The sequence below is a fragment of the Papio anubis genome, chromosome 13 (genome assembly GCF_008728515.1).
Source record: "Papio anubis isolate 15944 chromosome 13, Panubis1.0, whole genome shotgun sequence".
NCBI lineage: Eukaryota > Metazoa > Chordata > Mammalia > Primates > Cercopithecidae > Papio > Papio anubis.
Window position 1 is genome coordinate 1,457,979 of NC_044988.1, and position 23,582 is coordinate 1,481,560.

The window sequence follows — 23,582 nt, forward strand, 5'->3', positions numbered from 1 at the left end:
ATTCATAGTTCCACATGGCTAGGGAGGCCTCACAATCATGGCGGAAGACAAGGAGGAGCAAGTCATGTCTTAACATGGTTGGTGGCAGGAAAAGAGAGAGAGAGAGCTTGTACAGGGGAACTCCTCTTTATAAAACCATCAGATCTCATGAGACTTACTCATTGTCACGAGAACAGCATGGGAAAGACCTGTCCCCATGATTCAGTTACCTCCCACCAGGTCCCTCCCATGACACATGGGGATTGTGGGAGCTACAATTCAAGATGAGATTTGAGTGGAGACACAGCCAAACCATATCACTAGGTATTATGGTCCAGTCTCATACATTTTTAAAAAATGTTAGGCAGTCTTTTTTAATCTACAGGAATCCTCATCCCTTTCATTGCCTTACAATGTAACTATGGAAGTACCTGGACCATCTCTTACAGAGTTTCCCTCAGTTTGTATTTCGCTAATTGCATCCTCTCCATGCAGTTAAACATGTTCTTCTGTCTTCTGTATTACCTGCAAAAGAGCAGTTGGTTCCTGAGACTGGATCAGACTCAGGTTCAGTTCGTTTGGCAAGATAAAAGTGTTTAACAAGACTATAGTAGGCACAAAATGTTTATTCTCTCTTTATGATCCTAGCAGCCATTGATGCTTAATACCTATACTTATTTATTCATTCATTCAGAGTAGCAAAATATTTTCTGTTTATCTCCTTTCATTTTCGTTTAATTATTTAGAATGGTTTGTAAAGAGGTACTTCACTACTTCCCCTCATCTACTATTGCTTACCCAGTGGCACAGTTCATATATGAGAGACAGGAAAAATGCTAATTGCTTGCTTTATTTACCAGTTTATAGTATAGTAAAAACTAAATATGTCTATATGCCATAAGAATGACCCATTCTTTTCTTAGTAATTGATTCAAACACATTTAATGGGTCTCAATTCATTGCAATTAATAATATTAAGGCTCCATTGTCCTATCTGTGGATAGAAGGGAGTCTCTGAAATGAATATTTTGGTTCCTGAAGCCTTTTGGCATGCTGCTAGTCATTTTGGAAGCCTCTTTGTTGTCTAGTCTTAACAAGATGTTCCAGGATCATCTCATACATTTTCTGTCCCAGACCTACAATCAGTCATTATTCCAAGAAGTCTTGGTTTCTTTTAGAGAGAAAGTGTGTTTCAAGACCACAGTATGGTGCTAGTAATGATCATTGCTACTGTTGACTTGGTTATTTCTGGGCCTTTTCAGTGGCCAGATTGTATATATATCTATTTATATATTTTTATATATATATATATAAGATATGTGTATGTATACATATATTTGTGATATATTTTTATATATGTATTTATGTACACATATTTGTGATGATAAAATACCTCGAGTTTATATTTACACTTTTTTGTATTGATACTTAATTTGAGCAATAGAGCTCTCATTTAGCCTCTTTATTATGTTTGAATACCAGTTCTACAATATTGATAATTCTGGTTCTCAAGCATATAGGGAATGATTTACTTTTAATGCCCCATTGTTGCTCATTTGCTTTATCCCGTATTACACAAAGAATAAAATAGCAGTACTACCACAGTTTGATTACTGACAACATTTAGGGTTTATCTGTTTTTGCCTCTACTCTCCCTTTTCTTCCATTTTTAAAATGAATATACTATGTCTTTCTTGTCAAAGATATAGACATTGCATTATATACTACCCTTCTCTTAGACTTCACTTGGTCCACAGGTAACTACACATTTCATGGTCCCCATCAGTCCTTAATGTCAGTGCTCCTCACGTCATTCTGGTTGTCTGAATCTGACTGTCTGGTAATTCTTCAAGAAGTGTTCGTGAGAATAATATTCCCTGAGATTCTTGCAATAACAGTTTTGTGCCCTTATACCTGAAAGTCAGTTTTGCTGGATGTAAAATACTTGGCTCACAAATGTGAGCCGTCTTAAATATGTAGCTTTGTTTTCTTTTGGCATAAAGTGTGGTATTATGTGTTCTTTTTTTTTTCCTTCTCCGTAGGTGCCCAGGGGATTTTTTTTCTTTTCATTATTGCCCAATAATTTTACTAGATTGTGTTTTGATGTTGGTTATCCTGGGTCCATATTCTCATATACACAGTGTTGTTTTCACTTAAATTTTATTTTGGGAAAGACTTGCTTGTACTAGTGTTTTTGGTTACTTTTTCTATTCCTTTGCTTTGGCTTTCTTCTTCAGGGACTCCTATTATTCAGATGTTCAGTCTTCTTTGCCTATCTTCAGTTTTTGTCACATTCTCTCATCTTTTTGATCTGTTCATTTCATTTTGCTTTTTTAAAATGTTGTTTGTTTCTCTTAAGGCTTATCTGTTGTGTTTATTCCCACTTATGTTCCTTCTAGTTTAGTCTTCATTTTTGAAATTAAAAAAAAAAAATTTAAGTCTTTCCTAAGTTCTTATCACTCATTGCTGGGTTCCTCTAATTCTGATTTACGTTGTTGATTCATGTCTTTTTCTGTTTTGTGAGCACATCTTTTTAGCACGTTTTCATTGGAGGGATATTATTCTGCTTGTTCTCTTTTTTCTCACAGTAATTTTTGTGAGATTTGACCGTGCTGCTTTTCCCTTGGTCATTTTTATATGAAATTACTTAAAATGAAGCAGAGCTTAGAAAATCTTTTCTCACTTCACAGAGATCCATATGTTATTTCCATGTAGAGTGCTGCACTGTGTTGGACCTTCCTCTCACTCTCCCTTGCTTTGCTCTAGATCTTTTCTTTCCCTCATCCTTGTTCTTCCTATCCTACTTATTTTGATTCTCCCCCAGCAGTTTTTCCTCTTTGTTGGGCCCTGACCTGGGTGGGGGCCCTGGTGGGTCAGTTTTGGGAGTTCTAGCAGTTGGCCTGCTTTAGCCCCTCCAGGCCTTCTTACTGTGTCCCCCCTGCACCCTCTCAGCATTGGAGAGCAGGAAACTTTCCCAGATTCAGCTGCTGTTCCCCAGCTGGCCCCTTGTGCTTTCCAATGAATACCTGTTGGCAGTTCTGGGGTCTCCTGTTTTTAGGTCTGTCAGGCGCCCTGTTGCTTCCTCCTCCTTTCACACAGATACTGAAACCGTGCAGAGTTCATAGCTAGTGGAGATTTTTCCCACCTGCTTGTACTTTAGGTGTCATGAGGGTATCTTGTTACCTAATGTTGATGTAAATGTCCGTGGGCTTTTGGTTTTGCTGTCTGGTTGCTGTATGTTTCTATGTACAGATTCAGAGATTCTCCTGCTTCTCTTGTTACCACCCTCTGCCCAGAATCTGTATGGTGATTTTAAGGCATTGCCTTCACAAATATCTGACTTATTCCCCCAAAAATTATGTGAAAGAAGCTGAGATACAAGCAAGGATATTTTGCTATAGAAATCTTAATTGTTGTATTTGATTTATGTACAAATCAGGCCTTCTTTGTGGCTATTAGCATTCTCATTTAAGAGTTCATTATTATATATATTTTGGTATCATTGTAAATAAGTACTGAATTATCCTTTGGTTTGTGTGCTACAGTTAGATTTTAGGTTTGAGGAATTATTGCATAAACTTTTTTAAATCAGCTCAGTTTTTTGTTTGTTTGTTTTTTACTGTGCAAAAGGTGTCAGTAGTTAGTTTAGAACTAATGCTATTTTGAACAATGGATAACATGTGTCATCAAAATTAAGAAACATCTGAGTAAATTTTCTGCTGTGAAGGTTTTGAAACTATGTGCCATGTATAGTACCTGGTATTTTGAAGTTTAAGGAGAATGTTACGCTAGTTACTGTCTCATCATATTATTTAACAACGTTTTATGTTTGCCTGATTGGCAATTTCTGGTTGGAGAGGTTCAGTACTGAAACAGCACAAGTGTTGAAGGTCATACCTGAGGTTCATTGCCAGAGCTGTTGGAGGGAGCATTTATAGGCCTTGGTTCTGGCCTTCTCTTTTATGATCACAATTCAAAAATGAATTATAGGTGCCTAGAAGCAAAGCAATAAAAATCGTAGCTATTTTTTAAACCTCTTTCAGATAAAAGCCATGAGTTAATTTTTTTCATTTCCTAAAAAGCTCTCATCTTGACATTCTCTGGGCATATGTACAAAAAAGACAAAATACAAACAATAAAACTGAGCAAAGCCAATCAAACGAAACTCCCTGGTCATAAACCCCATGCTCCCATTCCATCAGTGTAATCAAGTACATGTTTAAAGGAACAGAGAAGGTTGGTTTCATTCTTTAAATTAGTGAACAACTTTTTTTTTTTAATTAACAATAAAATTCATAGAGAGGACCTTCTTCAGCCATGACTTTTCTCTTGGCCAAAACCTCCATTTCAAGTTTAAAGATTGTTACCTACTATCAGTAGTTCTCATCTCACATTGATGAGAAGGAAGAGGCATTTCCAAGGTAACCTATACTAACATATTTGAACTCTCTCTCTTTTCAATATTTTTCCTAAAGAGTATTGTGGTGTTGATGTTTCTCTTGAGTATTAAAAATAAGAATAATGTGTTTTTGTGGAACCATACTGCTGTATACTGATACATCACTTAAAAAATGTAAATTACCTCCTAGATGGCGTTCAGGAAGTGGCTTATATTCACTCAAATCAGAATGTGATTGGATCGAGCAAAGCTGAAAATCACATGAGCCGATGGGCAGCACATGATGTATTTGAGTTGAAGCAGTTTTCCCAGCTGCCTGCTAACATAGCTGTTTGCAGTTCTAAGGTAAGAAAAATATAGGATAGTATCATCTTTAGTTACCTCATTTTTCACAGAAGTTACTCAATAGTATTTTCTCTAAGTACTCCCTCAAAAATAGCTACAAAAACTGTAAGAGACATACAAATAAGTGTAAAAATCAAAACATTTGGGAGCTGTAGTCATTGAAGATGCTTTAGATTAAACAACAAATTTACACCCAAATACCTAGTAATGTTGAGTTGCTTAATAGTTTTCCTCAATAAAAATTGGCCAGTACCCCCAAAATGAAAAGGAATGTGAGGGAATCATGTAGTTCAATCAGAACCAAAACCATTTCTGCTCATATGGAAAAAGGAAAGTATGTGATTAGATTGCTCCACAATTTTTCACCTAAAATGAAGACACACACAGATAACTTGTTTCATATAGAATTTATATTTTTAGCAAAAGGATTTTTATACTGTTAAAAGTCATAAATACTTCCTATGGGCTCTTCCCACTTCAAATTGCTGTTGTGATATTTTTGTTTATGCATAGTCACTTTCTTCAAAGGTTTTTACAAAATATTTTCTTCTGTTTGGCTTATTATTTTCTAAGAGCTAAGTGCCTCAGGAGTAATTTTACTGTCACTTTATGGGCAGGAGTTCAGAATGCGTACTGTATATAATACCAATATTTTGCTTCAACCTAGTGCTATTTTACTTTTAAGAATGAAGGTGGGGGTAGAATTCCTCTGAACTATCAAGGGAATTAATTTATTTGTACCTCACTGGTTTGACAAAGGAATCAAATTAGCTTAACAATAAAACCAGAGTACAAAATGAAATTCAGGACCAGAGAAAATATAAATTAAACTGGAAGTTTAAGACGGGGAGAAAGTTAGAATACAAATGCATAGGACATAACATGTTCTACCCAGATATTGTATAGAGTTAAAAAAGATATTGCTAATTTGATTGAGTTTTCTGGTAGAAAAAACAAAGGAGGTAAGCTGTCTATTTAGTGATACCTCAACTAGTGCATGTGGAAATGTGTGTGGGCAGTTTGGGTGGTCACAATGACTGAGTGTCTAACTGGCATTAATGTCTGGAAGCCAGGGATTCCAAATGACTGTCCTGGACAGAGGACTGGGTTGAGGGGGCAATGGGGAGGCACTCCCACATGCAAAGAATTGTTCTGCCCAAAATGCCACAACACCGTGCTGAGAAAGGCTGAGTGAAATGTTTGTCCTTAAGGAAGAAAAAAAAACAAAAAACAAAAAAGCACTGGTTCTAGGAGAAGCAAAGCTTTTCCTAGCACTCACTTTGAAGGAAATTTGTCACTTGGGGTTTTTTGGGGACCACAGAACGATATAGTAAACAGCCAGTTGTCTTATAATAGCCCTAGAATAAATCTAATAACGGACTTTGAAAGGCTATCCTTTGTAGCCTTTTTCAATGTAGTCCATAGGCCCAATGCCAAACTACAACTTGTGAAAGCATTCTTTCATGACCCAAATATGCTGCTTTTTATACTCGTCTTCTCATTTGATCCAGGAATGTACCATCTCTCAACCAACACTTTAAACAGCATTTCTGCAGTTTGATTGCCTTGTATGTGCCGTCTGAAAAAGGCAGGCCGAATTATGTTGGGTTTTCCAGAAACTTGCTTTGTTAGGATAAAGAGTATGTCAGAATCTTTTAAACAGATAGCTAATTTTTTATTAGGATTTTTTTTTAACTGTGCCCTTTTTAAAAACCTTCTCCTTCTACATACAAACAAATTTTAATGTGAAATGTCAGATAATTTGGCAAACCGCTGTAGTGGATGTTAATGAAATAACTGGATACTGGTCATTAGCTTATCTGAATATTTATTAGAGAAGAAATTTACAAGCATATAATTTCTCCAACAATTGACCTAAGAAGCAACCTGCTTCTTAAGCAAAGTTATAAAAATAAAATGCTGGAAACACAGTTTGCCTGTGAGCTCTTACAGTCCAAATATTTTTGAGGTGGACAACACAATCTCGTTAGAAACCTTGTCTCTTTACAGTGATTTTCAGAGGGAGGGGCATCTCTTGCTAGGAAACAAATTGGAATACCTACTCCCTGGGTGTTATAATATACCCTTCGAGGCTGTCTATCTCCCTCATCACACATACACCAACTTAGTAAACCTTTTCAGAGAAGATAAAGAAATTAGTTGTTTAATGACTACATTGTGGTGAAGTTTTAAAGCCACTAAATGGGAGGTCCATTCCCATGGCGCCCTTGCTAGCAGCCCAAGCACAGTCTACAGAAACACTCATTTCAGTGGCTGACTTCAGTCAGTAATTGATACAGCAAAATTTCATTCTAACATTTCAAAGCTGTCTCACAGAATTTCTGAGAAGAAAAGTTCCCAATCACTGATTTCATCATATCGCGTCATTATTACTTCAGCACCTTTAATGAGGAAATCATTGAAACACACTCATCATCTTTGGCTAGAGAGACGTATGTTACTCAGAGGTTTTGCAGCTGGTGTGGCAGTGGGTGGCAATAGTGAATTTACAGTTTTGAAAAAAAAAGTTACGAGAAGAAAAGAGAATAAACAAAGGGAAAGGGAAATGAAGCAAGAACAAAAGAGACTCAATCATAGTGTTAGAAAATACCTGCAAACTTCTTGATCCTGAAGTCTCCAAAAAGCTCAGACCTCCCAGCGATAGTACAGTATCTTTCATCTGGGGCTCAGTCTAGAATCTTTTCGGTGACTGGTAATTCCTCTGAGTGCTTCATGTCTGTCATCAAAGTTTTATTAAAGAACTTTACTTGTGTTTGAAAAGATTGTGTGTGCATGCATGTGTGTCTGTAGCCAGTTGCAGACATGTTGTCTCAGTAAGAAAATAAATCCTATTTTTTTTGTGAAATCAGTACACAAGTAACAGTTGCCACAGTATACCAGGATTCCAGCTTCAAAAGAGTACCGTAGAGTCTGAATCAGAACCTTTAACTAGATTGCAAGGGAATATACTAAAATGAAAACTTCTAAAAGAGAAGTAATAAACACCGTAATGCTAGATAAGATCCTATGGTCTTTCAGAGTTTTTCATGTATAGTAATTATTTGATGTACAGTAATTATTAATAACCAAAATGACAAAAACTGTGAATCTACTCTTCAAATTCAACCATGGATCTTAAAAAGGAGTAGAATGTACTCTAGAGTTCGTCTGTTATTTTGCTGTGTGGAAGTATGTCGCGGAGCTGAACTGTACCTGTTTGTGATGTGATGCCCCCTTTTCTCAGTCAACTGCACGTTTTCAACTTAAGTTTGCATAAAATTTTCTGAAAAGAAATGTACAAAGACAGCCTTCAATTAAGGATTAATCACTATGGCAACTGAGATGTGGTGACTGAAGGGGGAGGATGTATTCTCCCCTCAGTTTCCTGCCAGCTGTCATAGTCAACCTCTGCTGCCTGAATCCAAGCCAAAATATCGACTGTGACCAACTCTAAGAAACTATATCTGTATTTTTATAAATTGGTACAAGTATCAGACTATAAAAGAAGACTTAATCCCTTGAATTGGATGACAGACACTTGGCACTCTTGTGAGTGTTTGACAGAGAAATAACGGGTCGCTTTGTAGTAAAACCTGGATTAATAGTAAGCCCCTCTTTATGTTATTGCAGTGTGGTGTAAATGAGAGAACTAAGCGTGCTGTCAGCCCGGGGCGGGAGGTAGTGGGGAAGTGTCTTTTATATAACCAGTGCAGGTTTAAGCACTGTTCAGAATACTGTAAATACAAAATATTGTGTTAGTAAGAACTTCTCTTTCTTGTATTTGTATTAGATTGGCATTCTGTAGATTACTTAAAGAAAGGATTTCTGTGAGCTACGGTGGGTTTGATTGCAGTATGTTTATACAGCTTTTGGAGTCAGCTAGGAGGGATGGACTGTTTACAGTGAGCAGACTTTGGGGAGATAGAGCATTCCATTATCCTGTTTTTCAGGATAATGAATGGCATGATGATTTAAAGTAATTGTTCACAAATGGCTGGTTTACAAAGTAGTCCAGTAAGCAAGGTTTACGGTTTCAGCATGTAACTTACTGGGTGGGATAGTTCATGGTCTTAATCGCTTCTCTTTTTGTAGCTAGACATTAATTTTATGGCATTTGTATCAGAAAGTTACCCTTTCAGATAATTTTAGTAGAAATCAAGATTTTAATGTGTGTGTGTGTGTGTGTGTGTATGAAATTATGTGACTGGTATTGACATGAAAAAGGCTTTTGTGTTTCTACACCTAGAAGTAGGATTGGTTGTAGATAGCTTTCTGATTCGGAAGATAATATGTCATTTGAATAGAAAATACCTGCTACTTAGCGGAAGGAGAATCCAGTTTTTAAACTATAAACATAGAGACCTATTCCTCTGCTAGCTGGAGGCTACAAGAAGCTGTAGCATCTTTTCGCACAATGATGATACCAGGATTCATGGACTAATGTAACTGATGAGCTAATGTGTGCAAAATACATTCAACACCTTGCAAGAAAAGCATTGAAATTACTCAAAAAATGTAATTTTTTATTATTGTAATTATGATTATTGCTTACCAGTGGGGTGATGTGTAAATAAGTCTCTACAATAACCTGCTATTTGCTTCTCTGGTTCCTTGTTTAAAATTCTTTGTCACCTGTGTCTGCTGATTGAACTCCTACCCCTTGTATCATCTGTGACAGCTCTCCCCCAACTCTTCTCCAAAGCAATATAAATTTTTCCTCATTCTTCTCTTTACTTGTGTGTGTTTATCTGCTATAGCAGTTACCTCATTGTATTATGCAATACTAGGTGAATATGTACAAGATGCTTTTGAGTGCAGGAAATAGAATAACCATCAAACATTGGGCTATATAGTAAGTCACTAAACTAATTCAAATAACAACAGGTCTGGAAGGAGGTGTTTTCCGGTGTGACAGCCCCATGACACTATAGTGTCACTAAACTAATTCAAATAACAGCAGGTCTGGAAGGAGGTGTTTTCCGGTGTGACAGCCCCGTGACACCATAGTGTCACTAAACTAATTCAAATAACAGCAGGTCTGGAAGGGGGCGTTTTCCAGTGTGACAGCCCCATGACACCATAGTGTCACTAAACTAATTCAAATAACAGCAGGTCTGGAAGGAGGTGTTTTCCGGTGTGACAGCCCCATGACACTATAGTGTCACTAAACTAATTCAAATAACAACAGGTCTGGAAGGAGGTGTTTTCCAGTGTGACCGCCCCGTGACACTAGGAAGGAGGTGTTTTCCGGTGTGACAGCCCCATGACACTAGGAAGGGGGTGTTTTCCGGTGTGACAGCCCCGTGACACTAGGAAGGAGGTGTTTTCCAGTGTGACCGCCCTGTGACACCACAGGGATTCAGGCTCTTTCATTTTCTGCCCCGCTATCTTTAGTAAATTAACTTTCAGTCCTTAGGTCTTTTGCCTCATGTTGCCAGATGACTGTTGCAACTCAAGAACTCATTTCCTCAAACAAATCTATTCTGAGGCTAGGGAAGTGTAATTGTCTTCATATATCTCTCTCTCCTATAGTATTTATTGATTTATTTATTTTGAGACAAGAGTCTTGCTGTCACCCAGGCCGGTGTGCAGTGATGCAATCTCTGCTCACTGCAACCTCTGCCTCCCAAATTCTAGTGATTCTCCTGCCTCAGCCTCCTGAGTAGCTGGGACTACAGGCACATATCAGCACAACTGGCTGATTTTTGTATTTTTAGTAGAGAAGGGGTTTTGCCATATTGCTGAGACTGGTCTCAAACTCCCGACTCAAGTGATCCACCCACCTCGGCCTCCCAAAGTGCTGGGATTACAGGCATAAGCCACCATGCCCAGCTTTATCTCTCTCCTTTTGTCGGGTGTATTAGTCCGTTTTCACATTGCTGATAAAGACATACCAGAGACTGGGTAATTTATAAAGAAAAAGATTTAATGGACTCACAGTTCCACATGACTGGGAGGCCTCACAATCATGGTGGAAGGTGAAAGTCATGCCTTACATGGCAGCAGGCAAAAAGAAAAATGAGAGCCAAGAGGAAGGGACAACACCTTATTAAACCATCACATCTCGTGAGACTTACTCACTACCATGAGAACAGTATGAGAGAAACCACCCCTGTGATTCAATTACCTCCCACTGGGTCCTTCCCACAACACAGGAGAATTATGGGAGCTACAATTCAAGATGAGATTTGGGTGGGGACACAGCCAAACCTTATCATTCTGCCTCTGGCCCCTCCCAAATCCCATGTTCTCACATTTGAAAACCAATCATGCCTTCCCAACAGTCCTCCAAAGTCTTAACTCATTCCAGCATTAACTCAGATGTCCACAGTCCAAAGACTCATTTGAGACAAGGCAAGTCCTTTCTGCCTATGAGCCTGTAAAATGAAAAGCAAGTTAGTTAGTTTCTAGATACAATGGATGGTCAGGAATTGGATAAATACACGCATTCCAAATGGGAGAAAGTTGGCCAAAACGAAGGTGCTAAAGGCCCCATGCAAGTCCAGAATCCAGTGGGGCAGTCAAATCTTAAAGCTCCAAAATGATCTCCTAGGACTCCATGTCTCAACATCCAGGTCACACTGATACAAGAGGTGGGTTCCCATCGTCTTGAGCAGCTCTGCCCCTGTGGCTTTGCAGGGTACAGCCTCTCTCATGACTGCTTCCATGGGCTGGCATTGAGTGGCTGTGGCTTTTCCAGGTGCACAATGGATGCTGTCAGTGGATCTACCATTCTGGGGCCTGGAGGATGGTGGCCCTCTTCTCACACCTCCACTAGGCAGTGCCCTATTGGGAACTCTGTGTGGGGGCTCCAACCCCACATTTCCCTTCTGCACTGCCCTAGCAGAGGTTCTCCATGAGAGCCCCACCCCTGCAGCAAATGTCTGCCTGGACATCCAAGGGTTTCCATCCATCCTCTAAAATCTAGGTGGAGGTTCCCAAACCTCAGTTCTTGACTTCTTTGCACCCACAGGCTCAATACCACGTGGAAGCTGCCAAGGTTTGGGACTTGCACCCTCTGAAGCCATGGCACAAGCTGTACCTTGGCCCCTTTTAGCTGTGGCTAGAGTGGCTAGGACACAGGATACCAAGCCTCTACCATTTTTCTATGAAACCATTTTTTTCTTCCTGGGCCTCAGGGCCTGTGATGGCAGGGGCTGCCGCAAAGGTCTTTGATGTGCCCTGGAGACATTTTCCTTCTCAAAGAGGTTCTATAAATGAAAATGTGAATAATTATTCTAATTTGTTAGTATGAGCATAACTCTTTTGTGGTGAGTTGGCATTAGATAAGACAAATATGTCTGAACTGGAATTTGTGATATTTTGCAAATTATCTGATGAAGATAATACACCTTTAATATAACTAGGATCTGCTCTCACAGTTTTTACAGCAAGATGGTAAGTTGATGTTTTATTTTAGAGATGTCAGCCATCTTTTTAGCCACATTACTTAGTATCAGTCAAATTTCAGTTAATCTATAAACAAGTCTCATGACTAGCATTACCTGCTTCAAAGTGGATTGGAAAACCATATCCCACTATTTTATTTGCTATGTAAGGCTATTTTGTTGCAGGTGAAATAATTGAATGCCTTAACAGCAAGGACTTTTTATCTTGTTTAGAAAACTTGTTTGGCAAATGTCCTCCAGAAATTAAGTTTTCTTTGTCGTTGAGTGGGGGGAAAAATAACCCTGTTACTCCTCTGTTCTCACCTCACAACAATCAACACACAAGATTTCTGTGACCAGCTCTGTGGGGGATTCTCCCTTACACCAGCGAGCAGTCAATTCTGTAGCAGATGCCAGCTGGGTATCCTCCGATTCCGTTCCAGTACTATCTGCCTGGATACAGTATCAGATCCAACAGGTTGAACACTCAGTCCCACAAGACTGCCCGCAGCTTGTCACTCAAAAGACCCAGTTTGTTTTACCTGTGCTTCTAACCAAGCAGCTATAAATCAGGGTTCCCACAGTCCCCTCCCGGGGCTTGTTTAATTTGCCAGAGCAGCTCACAGAACTCAAGGAAATACTTAGGGTTACCATTTTATTAGGCTAGAGATGAAGAGCTGCGTAGGGTGAGGTATGGGAAGAGGTGCAGAGCTTCCACACTCAGTCCTGAGTTCTCCGCCCTCTGAGAATGTCCACCTTCTCAGCTATCCAGATGTTCTCAAAATCCAGTACTTTGGGGTTTTTATGGAGGCTTCGTTACATAGGTATGGTTGATTCAGTCAGTCGTACCTATGTAATGGTTATGATGGTTAAGCCACTGGTGATCAGCTTAACCGTCAGCCCCTGTTCCTTCTCTGGAGGTTGGGGGTGGGGCTGACAGTCCCAACCCTCTGACCCTGCCTTGATCTTTCAGGTGACCAGCCCCATCCTGAAGCTCCCTAGGGGGCTGCCAGCCACCAGCCAACTCATTAGCATAGAAAAGCACATCACTGTATTTCAAGGATTTTAGGAGCTGTATGCCAGGAAACCGGGACAGAGACCAAATGTCTGTTTCACAGTATCACAGTCATATTTGTGTAAGTTTATAGTCATCCAGCAAGCATTTATTGAGAGCCTATAGGGCATGACTCAGGACTTAGTACAATAAAAATACATGGTTGCTCTCTGGATTACAGGAGTGTGATCTAGTTAAATAGATAAGACCTAAACAATCAAAATAATTTCAAACAGTACAGGGCGCCCTACCTATTCAAAGAGATCCCCTAGATTTCATTATATTTCTCTGATGGGTGAAATGAGGATCTTTGGCCTATGTGCAGCATTATTTGGTTTGGTATGTTGTATGAGATGACATAAAATCTTAAATCAAGGTACATTCCATTTTATAATAAAGCTGCCAAATGAGAAATCAAAGCAATAATGCAAGAAAAGAGTATGCAAGGGAAGTCTTGTGAAGCTGTACCTTCGAGCATAGGTAGGACAGTGTTGGGCAAGGAACTAGGTTCTGAGGAAATCTGGAGCCAGAAATGTGATTATGTGTTTGGCAGCTAGTGAGAAGACTGGACTGACCAGGCAGACTTACATTGGACCACAGAGAGCAGTAAGGTACATAGGGGGTTAAGAAAAAGTCATGAAGAGCCTTTCATTTAGGGCAATAATCAATAAATGTTAAACTGATCTGAACAGACTGAGATGTTAGGCTTTATACTCTGACAGGTTAATTTTCAAGATATGCCAAATACCTAACCATTCCACAGTGAAGAAGGCCAGGAGCCAGGCTGGAGCAGGTTGATGTAATGATTATTCTAGACAAAGACTATTCTATTTTCACTGAACAGGTGGGGGACCATTTCATGTGTGTGGATATAAAGCTGGGTGAAGCCCAGACCTACTCATGATTATCATGGTCAAACTTGCCAACATGGAGGTATCAAGTATGTGTGAATGAAGACATTCCAGTTTATTAGAGACTGACAGTTGTCAAAGTGTGGTCCGTGGACCCTAAGATAGCCCCAAGACTCAGGGGGGTCCACCTTTTCACTTGTTGACATTTGTACTAATGATTCAAAAGCAATGTTGGGGAACCTGCTGGCAGATTAGTATGAACAGGCAGTGGCCCTTAATTGTAGTAGTGAGACAAGATAGCTCCCTTGACCCCCTTCGCGGGCGGGAGCTGGAGTGCCTCATTTCACTCAGCCCGCCGCTGGCCACTCCTTGTAGGAGGGAGTGTACAAGCGAGCAAGCAGGTATGGGAACAGGAGCAAACAAACACTGCAACCTACGAGTCGCTCCTCTCTGGTGGGAGCCGGCTCTGTGCAGGCCCTGCAGCAGCATCCAAGCATATTAAAGAACCAGCGCTCTTTAAGCTCTGCCATCCGGGGACAGCTAAGTGCCACCCAGCTCAGTGGAGGGTCAGGGTGGCAGCCCCTGCCCTCTTGGCACTTGGGTTCTTGACCGGTGTCCAGGAAGATCGGGTCATATGAACTGTTTGAAAGGTGATGCATGCGGAAGACTTTGTTGAGCACTGAGCGGCTCTGAGCAGACAGGGAGGCTGGAAAGGGGATGGGAAGGTGATCTTTCTCCTGAAGCCTGGCTGTCTCCGACCAGGCCCCTCTCCAAGCTGCACTGGCTGAAGTTAGCTGCATCTGTCCGTAGTCTCCGATGCCCAGTTGCTTCCCTGCTTGCCGCTCAGCTGCTAGTGTTGCTCTGCCAGCTAAGTCTTTTATGGGCCCAGGATAGGGGCAGGGGCAAGCCAAAAAGGCAACGTTTGGGTAGAAAAACGGGGTCAGCTGTTTCCACGTAGGGCCACAGATCCAGGCTGGGCTTAAGGGTGGGGTTTAGATGGGAGCCCAGTCCTTCTGTATCACTAGTAGTTAATGGATTTTTTACCACCACATTGTTGCAGGAAAAGAAAACTACTTTCTGTTATGAATATCTTCGAGGAAGCAGCAAAATTAATTTTAGCAAATCTTAACCCTTTACAAGCCCATCTTTTTTGTATTCTGTATGATGAAATGGGAAGTATGCATAAAGCACTTGAATGATTGTTTGAGTTGCACATTGAACTGGCTGCTTTTTTATGGAACACCATTTGGAAGAATGACTGACAGGCGGGTTATTCAGACTTGGGTATTTGGCACTTCCTCAAAAAAAATGAACTTATTGACCATGTCACTTCAAGGAAAACAATGGGCAGTACTTGTTGCCAGTGATAAAATTCAAGCTTTCAAGTGAAAGTTAAAATACTGCAAAGCTTGTGTCTACTACCATAGCATTGACATCTTCCCAATACTTGTTTTTCTGATGATAACAAAAGTGATTTTCTAACGTGGTACAATTAAATGTGTCCATGTTTTGAAGATCTGCATAACTCTATTAATCAGTATTTTCTAAATGACCAGTGAATGATATTAAAAATCACACATGGGGAAAAGATTTACCAAAGTTCAAGATACACCAATGAATTTTAACAATATAAACATTTTACTGAAAGGTTTCAGATTTTTAATGAAATTAACCTTGAGTTTTGGTATCGTGTCAAAAAAGAAAATCCATAATTATCTGAAAAGACTATTAAAATATTTTTCCCTTTTCTAACTGCACGTCTGTATGAGACCAATTTTCTTCATAAGCTTCATCCAAAACAACGTGTCACAACAGTTTGAATGTAGAAACAGGAGAATTCAGCTGTCTTTTATTAAGCCAAATATTAAAGACATTTGTAAAAATGTAAAACATAGCCACGCTTCTCACTAACTTTTTGGTTTTTTGCTTTGGAAAGTACAGTTACTTTTGTTTTAAAAAGTTCCTTATGTTAACATGTAATGGGCTTTTATTTTAATTAGTTAATAAAGACTTTAAATTTTCAGTAGATGTAACCCACGCAGACAAAAACTCTTTGAGATTCTCAATTTTAAAGTATAAAGGGGTTTTAAGACCAAAAAGCTTCAGAACTACTGTCTTAGACCCATATGAAAACAGTTGCCTTATCATTAAATTCACTTCTGCAGGGTATGCTTCCATTCGGCCTTTCTGTGTGTGAAAACGTTACTTTCTCTAATCGTAACCAAAGAAAGCATATCAGAATAGAAGAGAGTAAAGATGATGTGATTATAGGGAATTAACTCTAATACTAAAAAAGCGGACTCTTTAACATATTTTAGCACTTTATTATTAATAATAAATAATTACATCAAATCTCACAACTAGTTGTAATGTCTCAGTGTCATTTGTGATACGTGCTTGAAATCTTCTTCCCCAGACACTGGAGAGCCATTTGGTGGCTTTCTAATCAAATCAGCCTAAGTGGCCCAGCTGGAGGCCTGGGCGGAGGGACGTGAGGAGCCTCAGCTAGCCACTGGAAAACACAGGCAGCAGCGAGTGCCTGCCAGGAAAGGCTTTCTTTGGTTAACTTTTTTTCACCAGCACCATTCTTCTGTGATCTTTGTTGCCAGCGATACGAAATATAACAGGTATTGTTTCATATGAGGTCACATATAACAAGTATTATTTCATGAGGTCTTCAGGTAGTCTTTATATAAAATATGATAATACAAATAAAACTTAGTATCTAGAGAGATTTGAAATTGAGGTCAAGGCCACAAGATGTGATGGACCTATCCATTAGTACTTAGTGGAGATCCTACAAAGACTAGTAGAATTGTGAATTTTAAATACGAAAGAGACTGGTAGGAGTCCCAGATCCAAATATCCCATCTCCTAGATCCCATTCTCCAAATCTTTCATTATCCCCAAGATGATCCTCAGAAAGGTACAGAATCTCCCCAAATGGAAAGAGTAAGTGGCAAAGTAGGGCCTGGATGCCAGGGCCATGGTGCTGAGCCCAGTGCTCAGACGGCTCTCTGGAAAGGCTTCGATCCCTCTCTAGCCTTTGTCTGTAGGAGGAATTAAAGGGAATTTACTCCTGGGCTGCACTCCCATGGAGAACTGAGGGTATTAGCGAAATTTTCCACTGCACATCTGCAAGCTTTGGTGAAGATAATTGCTATGGTCTCGCTTGGCCCTTTCCCACAGAGCCATCAGATCAGCAGCCCCCAGGGAGACGGAGTTCCTGTGTGTCTGTCTGTAGCACATGGCATTCACCTGCTCCCCTCAATGCTGCCACTTTGCATCATTTTAAATAGATGGGTTTCCTGGACAGTGAGTCACCCCTGTGAGTGATGCTGAATTTCCACAAGCAGCTTCTATCAGATTTAATTTGATAAGTGTTTATTTGAAGAGATACTTCCATTATTCTTTAAAAAAAAATAAAAATTAAAAATAAAAATAACAGCTCAGGACAGCCAGTATAAAGTTGTCCCTTTGTGGCTGACTCAGAAAGCAAAGCACTATTGAAAAAGAGTTTAGCTGGATTATATAATAAGCTCCTTCCAGGAAGGCTAAAAACTTCCATCTCCCTCTCTCCGCAGAAAAGATTTTGGATTTGAATCCAAATGCTGTTGTTTTTTTGAGATTTGAACATCATTTTTAAACATAGGCAGAAAATTTGACTCTTCTTTTGTGGTGGGTCCTCTGACCAAATGGCTTTTCTGCAGATGGTTAAGACAATTCAGGGATAGCTCATAGTTGCCTTAGGTTCTTTTTGAGTATTGGAAAACTGCGTTTACAGTAATGTTTTCTATCTCCAGGCACAAACCTTGAGTGATTTTGAGTATTTTCATACTTAAGCAAAAATCCTGAAATTTTTTGTTGTTTTGTCTGCTTTGTGGCAGAGTTGGCATGATCAGGTGGATATGAGGGCTTGTGGCCACACGGTGTGCCCTTGTGTGATGACCTTAGAGTGTCTTGTGAAGCTCAGGAACAAGGTGTACAAAGAGCTGTCCTGGGATGGGCAGATCCTTTTTGACCTTAGAATCAGAATTTTTAATTAAGCCTTCCACTCTAGCTTCTCCATGGGTCAGAGCCATCAGAACCTTCCCGTGGCTTTGAAGATCTCCTTGTTTCCAGTTTTCTCATTGACTCATCAAGCCTAATTGTCTGGTTATGGAAGAGTTGGTGTAGCTGTTCAGCATGCACTGCTCTGTGTTCTGTTTGCTCCATGAGGTATATTCTGGAGAAGCCAGCCCAGTAGATAGATCCGTTCCACACTTGCTTAATAAAAGATTTCACTGCTTCCACGTAGCCTCCTGTGGACAGCGGTCAGGCTGTTCCGCTTCCCTGTGCACCATACTCCCAAGCTTTCTCTGCAGCTTGGAGTATACAGATGAGCAGGGAGAATGAATCAGATTCTCTCTGCAGATTGTCAGCTATAGCTGTGTCTCCAGGAGTTCACCCAGAGATTTAGAAAGATGCAGAGATTACTGAATACTTCTCCTGCGGAAATGGGAACTAGAGGCTGTTCTTGATTGCATTTGAAACTCACTCTCCTGGATTGTAACTTTTTTGCGTCGTTTGTTACAGTGTATGGGTATGGGAACGATTCCTCCCTGTCAACTTTTTTTCACTCCTTTGCTATTCCTACCTAGGTGCCCTCTACCGTTCTTTAATAACTTACCTCCAAAATTGCTTTTTACTTGGAGAATATTAATAGAGGGTTTCTTTTTTCTTAAACATTCTCTGAACAAGTCTAGTACAGTCTTCTACTATATGAAGATTTATTCCATATGTAGCTGAGTAAATAGAAAACTGCTGATTTAATCATGTGCCCGTGAGGTAGGGAGGAATCTTCCTTACGTTTTTAAGTATACTGACATCACAGATAGCTGTCTGCAAAGTCGTTAAGAGTTGATTTTGTTTTACTTACCCTTTCATATCAAAAATCTAAACTTTTTAGTTGAGCCTTTCAATAAATATCATTTCAGTGAAAATAATGCAACTTGGTTTAGATCTAATGCCTTGAAATACACAGAATACACTTTTGGTTCAGAAGAAAAAGAGTATTATCAAAGTTCATTTGGATGTTTCATACTGTCGGTCTAAGTGAAGATGAGGAACTTTTCTGCTGTTAACCAGTATAACCCTAAAACTTGACCGTAAGAATCCAGTGATCGTAAGAAGTCAGTTATAGAGGATGATGGATAGTTAGTAGATCCAGGGTGGACTCATTCTGGCTACTCTGAAGAAGAAACTTTTCCCTACAAAAGTGCCTTCTTGTTTATTATAATCCTAATATATAGGCATTCCTTGTTTTAGTGTGCTTCGTTTGATTGCACTTTGTAGATAATGCCTTTTTTACCAAGTTTTGTGACAACCCTGCTTCACACAAGGCTGTTGGCATCATTTTTCCAACAGCATGTGTTCACTGTGTGTCTCTGAGTCACACTTTGGTAATTCTCACAATATTTTGAAGTTTTTCCTTATTATTATATCTGTTAAGGTGATCCACAGATCACATGCATGATCTTCGATGTTCCTGTTGTAATTGTCTTGGGCACCAACTGCACCCATTCAAGATGGCAAACTTAATAAATGTGTGTGCTGCGACTGCTCCACCAGCCAGCCATTTTCCCTCTCTCCCTCTCCTTAGACCTCCCCCTTCCCTGAAATGCAACAGTATTGAGGCCAATTAATAATCCTACAATGGCCTTTCATTGTTCAACTTTAAAGGAAGAGTCTTACATCTCTCACATCAAAAGCTAGAAATGATGAAGCTTCATTAGAAAGGCATCTCAAAAGCCAAAATAGGCTGAAAACTGGGCACCTGTGCCTAACAGCCAGGTTGTGAATGCAAAGGAAAGTTCTGGAAGGAGATTAAAAGTGCTACTTCAGTGAACACACAGACGATAAGAAAGTGAAACAGCCTTATGCCTGACGTGGAGAAAGCTGTAGTGGTCTGGGTCAAAGCTCAAACCAGCCATAATATTCCCTTAAGCCACAGCCGAATCCAGAGCAAGGCTCTAACGCACTTCAATTCTGTGAAAGCTGAGAAAGGTGAGAAAGCTGTAGAAGAAAACATTTGAAGCTAACAGAAGTTAGTTCATGACATTTAAGCTAAGAAGCTGTCTCCATAGCATAAAATTGCAAAGGTGAAGCAGCAAGTGCTGATGTAGAAGCTGCAGCGAGTTATCCAGAAGACCTAGCTAGGATCGCTGATGAAGGTGGCTACACTAAACAATAGATTTTTCAATGCAGACAAAACAGCCTTCTGTTGGAAGATGTCATCTAGGATTTTCATAGCTAGAGAGGAGAAGTCAGTGCCTGGCTTCAAAGGACAGACTGACTCTCTTGTTAGGGACTAGTGCAGCTGGGGACTTTACGTAGAAGCCAGTGATAATTTACCGTTTGGAAAATCCTAGGGTCCATAAGGATTATGCCAAATCTATTCCACTTGTGCTCTATAAATGGACCAACAAAGCCTGGATGACAGCCTGCCTATTTACAGCATGGCTTACTGAATATTTCATGCCCACTATTGAGACGTGCTACTCAGAAAAGAAGATTCCTTTCAAAATATTGCTGCTCATTGACAGTGCATCTAGTCACCCAAGAGATAGGTGGAGATGTACAAGGAAATGAATGTTGTTTTCATGCCTGCTAACACCATGGATCAAGGAGTAATTTTGGCTTTCTTATTTAAGAAATACAGAGCCAGGCACAGTGGCACATGCCTGTAATTCTAACTACTCAGGAGGCTGACCTGGGAGAATCACTTGAAACCAGGAGTTCAAGACCAGCCTGGTCCACTTGGTGAGACCCCATCTCTAAAAATTAAATTTGAAAAGAAAGAAAATAAGTTTCGTAAGACTATAAATGGCATCAATAATGATTTCTCTGGTGGACCTGGGCATAGTCAGTTGTTAAGCTTCTGGAAAGGAGTCACCATTTTAGATGCCATTTAAAACATCTTTGATTCATGGGAGCGTGTCAGAATATCTACATTAACAGAAGTTTGGAAGAAGTTGATTCCACCTCTCATGGATGACTTTGAGAGATTCAAGACTTTAGTGGGGGAACTAACTGCAGATGAGGTGGAAACAGCAAGAGAACAAGAATTAGAAATGGGAGCCTGAAGATGGAACTGAACTGCTGCAATCTCGTGATAAAACTTTAATAGGTAAGGAATTGCTTCTTACGGATGAGCAAAGAAAGTGGTTTCTTAAAATGGACTCTATCCTAGTGAAGATGCTGTGAGCATTGTTGAAATAGCAACAAAGAATTTAGAATGTTACATAAACTTAGTTGATAAAGCAGTGGCATAATGTATGCACACCTAATGGACTACAATATAGCGTAAGCATAATTTTTATATGTACTAAGAAACCAAAAAATTTGTGGTGGTGGTCCAGAAGCAAATCTACTATAGTAAGTTATAATTGTCACTACAATAGCAACTGCACTGCAGCATTATTTATCTTGTACCATTTATTGTGAAAGATTGACTACTATTTTAATGAAACAAACTTTTCTAACGAGCACTAAAATGTTTATAAAGTAGATATGGTTTTTCAAAAAACAAGAATATTTGAAAACTGTACCAATGGCACTGCTGCTTAAAACAGCGGTTTTTCAACTCTTTCTGGCCACATACACCTTTAAGAACATGATTAAAGCCATGGGCTCTTTTTCTTGAAAAAATGTGTTCATGCTCAAATGTGTAAATACAGCTTCAGGGGATTCATCGATAACGCTTTCTGAAGTCCCTGAAACCCATCTGCTGAACATTTGGAGGGTCAGTGGACCCAGGTTAAGACCCCCACTCTCCCTGCCAGTGAAAAACAATTAATGGCCCCCTCAAAGATGTCTGTTGACTCATTTCTGGAACCTATGAATACATTACATTACCCAGCAAACAGGAAAAGGAATTAAGGTTGTAGGTGCAATTTAGGTTTGAATCAGCTGACCTTGAGATGGGTCAGTTGGATGTATGCAGTTAAGGATGTTAATCAACCCACTTTGATCCTGGATTATCTGGATGGGCCCAATCTAATCACGTTAGTTATTAAAAGCAGAGCCCCTTTCCTGGCTGTGGTGAGAGGGTGATTGACTCTGAAGAACAGAGAAGAAGGGTTGCTAGCTTTTGAAGGGGACCACAAGACAAGGATTGTGGGAAGCCACCAGGAGCTGGAAAAGCAAAGAAATTCATTATCCCAGAGCCTTCAAAAAGGGATGCAGCCCTGCCAACATCTTGACTTTAGCTTAGTGAGACCCATGTCAAGCTTCTGACCTACAGAAGTATAAGATAATGAATTTATATTGTTTTAAGCCACTAATTTTGTGATACTGTTATGGCAGCAATAGGAAACTAATCCAGTACACTGCCCCCAACCCATACGTAGTTTATACATGTAACCTTTAGAGCTTTCATTCAGAATAAGCCTAAATGGCACATTGATTCCTAAAATCTATTTTTAATGTAACTATTTTGTTTCACAGCCTTGTTTCAGTAAAATGTTAAAAGTTGCCTGCTAAAATGGAAATATGAAACTAGATAGATTTTTAAAAATAAAAGATAGCTGTTGAGCCCATGTTAAATAAGAATGATTTTCCTGGCCAGGCCCGGTGGCTCACACCTGTAATCTCAGCACTTTGGGAGGCTGAGGCAGGCGGATCACAAGGTCAGGAGATCGAGACCATCCTGGCTAACATGGTGAAACCCGGTCTCTACTAAAAATACAAAAAAATTAGCTGGGCGTCGTGGCGGGCGCCTGTAGTCCCAGCTACTCAGGAGGCTGAGGCAGGAGAATGGCGTGAACCCAGGAGGCGGAGCTTACAGTGAGCTGAGATCAGGAGACGGAGTGGGACTCCATCTCCAAAAAAAAACAAAAAATTTCCTTTTATTATTGCCTAAAAGAATCAGATTTTAAAATGTGGAATGTTTGGCAAAAATTAAAGATCCACATGTCTAATAACTATGGTTGCAAAAGCTGAATTTTCCTAAAGAAGTTATGAAACTGATTTAAGAAAACTGTATCTCTATACATGTGAGCTTTGCAATGCTACCAGGGTCATAAAGACCCAGAGTAAACAAGTAAATAATTGACAATTGCCATTCTTTGGCATGATTTCTCTATGGCTTCAGAAATTGCAAAATATGAGAATGGAACTTTCTTGGTTGGCCCAGTTCCTTCTCTTTCTGCTTACTCCCTTTACCTTCATGTAAGCAATATCATCTCATCTCATAGTAATGAATGATTATTTCTTGGGGGTATGCTAGGATGATGAGTCTTTGTATTAGGAACTTTTAGTGTTCATTTTGTTTTGTGATGGAAAATAAATGCATCAAATATCTTTCAAACTTTAACAACATTTTTCTTTCCATTAATGTTTTAAGGTACAATTTTTTTTTTTTTTTTTTTTGAGACGGCGTCTCACTCTGTTGCCAGGCTGGAGTGCAGTGACGTGATCTTGGCTCACTGCAACCTCCGACTCCCTGGCTCAAGTTATTCTCCTGCCTCAGCCTCCCGAGTAGCTGGGATTACAGGCACTCACCACCACTCCCAGCCAATTTTTGT

General features: G+C 39.8%; 1 protein-coding gene across 14 annotated transcripts in view; it reads left to right on the top strand.

Moving 5' to 3' along the window:
* ERCC6L2 (ERCC excision repair 6 like 2) overlaps positions 1 to 23,582 on the top strand; it is a 151,404-nt gene that overhangs the window by 92,342 nt on the left and 35,480 nt on the right. For all 14 annotated transcript variants that reach the window (XR_001895455.3, XR_001895457.3, XM_009189242.4 and 11 more), the window contains one exon: positions 4,569 to 4,723. Coding sequence is in view for 12 of the 14 variants with exons in the window: in XM_009189242.4 (XP_009187506.2) it covers positions 4,569 to 4,723 (155 nt within the window). In the remaining 2 variants the exon portion in view is untranslated. The remainder of the gene's footprint in view (positions 1 to 4,568; positions 4,724 to 23,582) is intronic.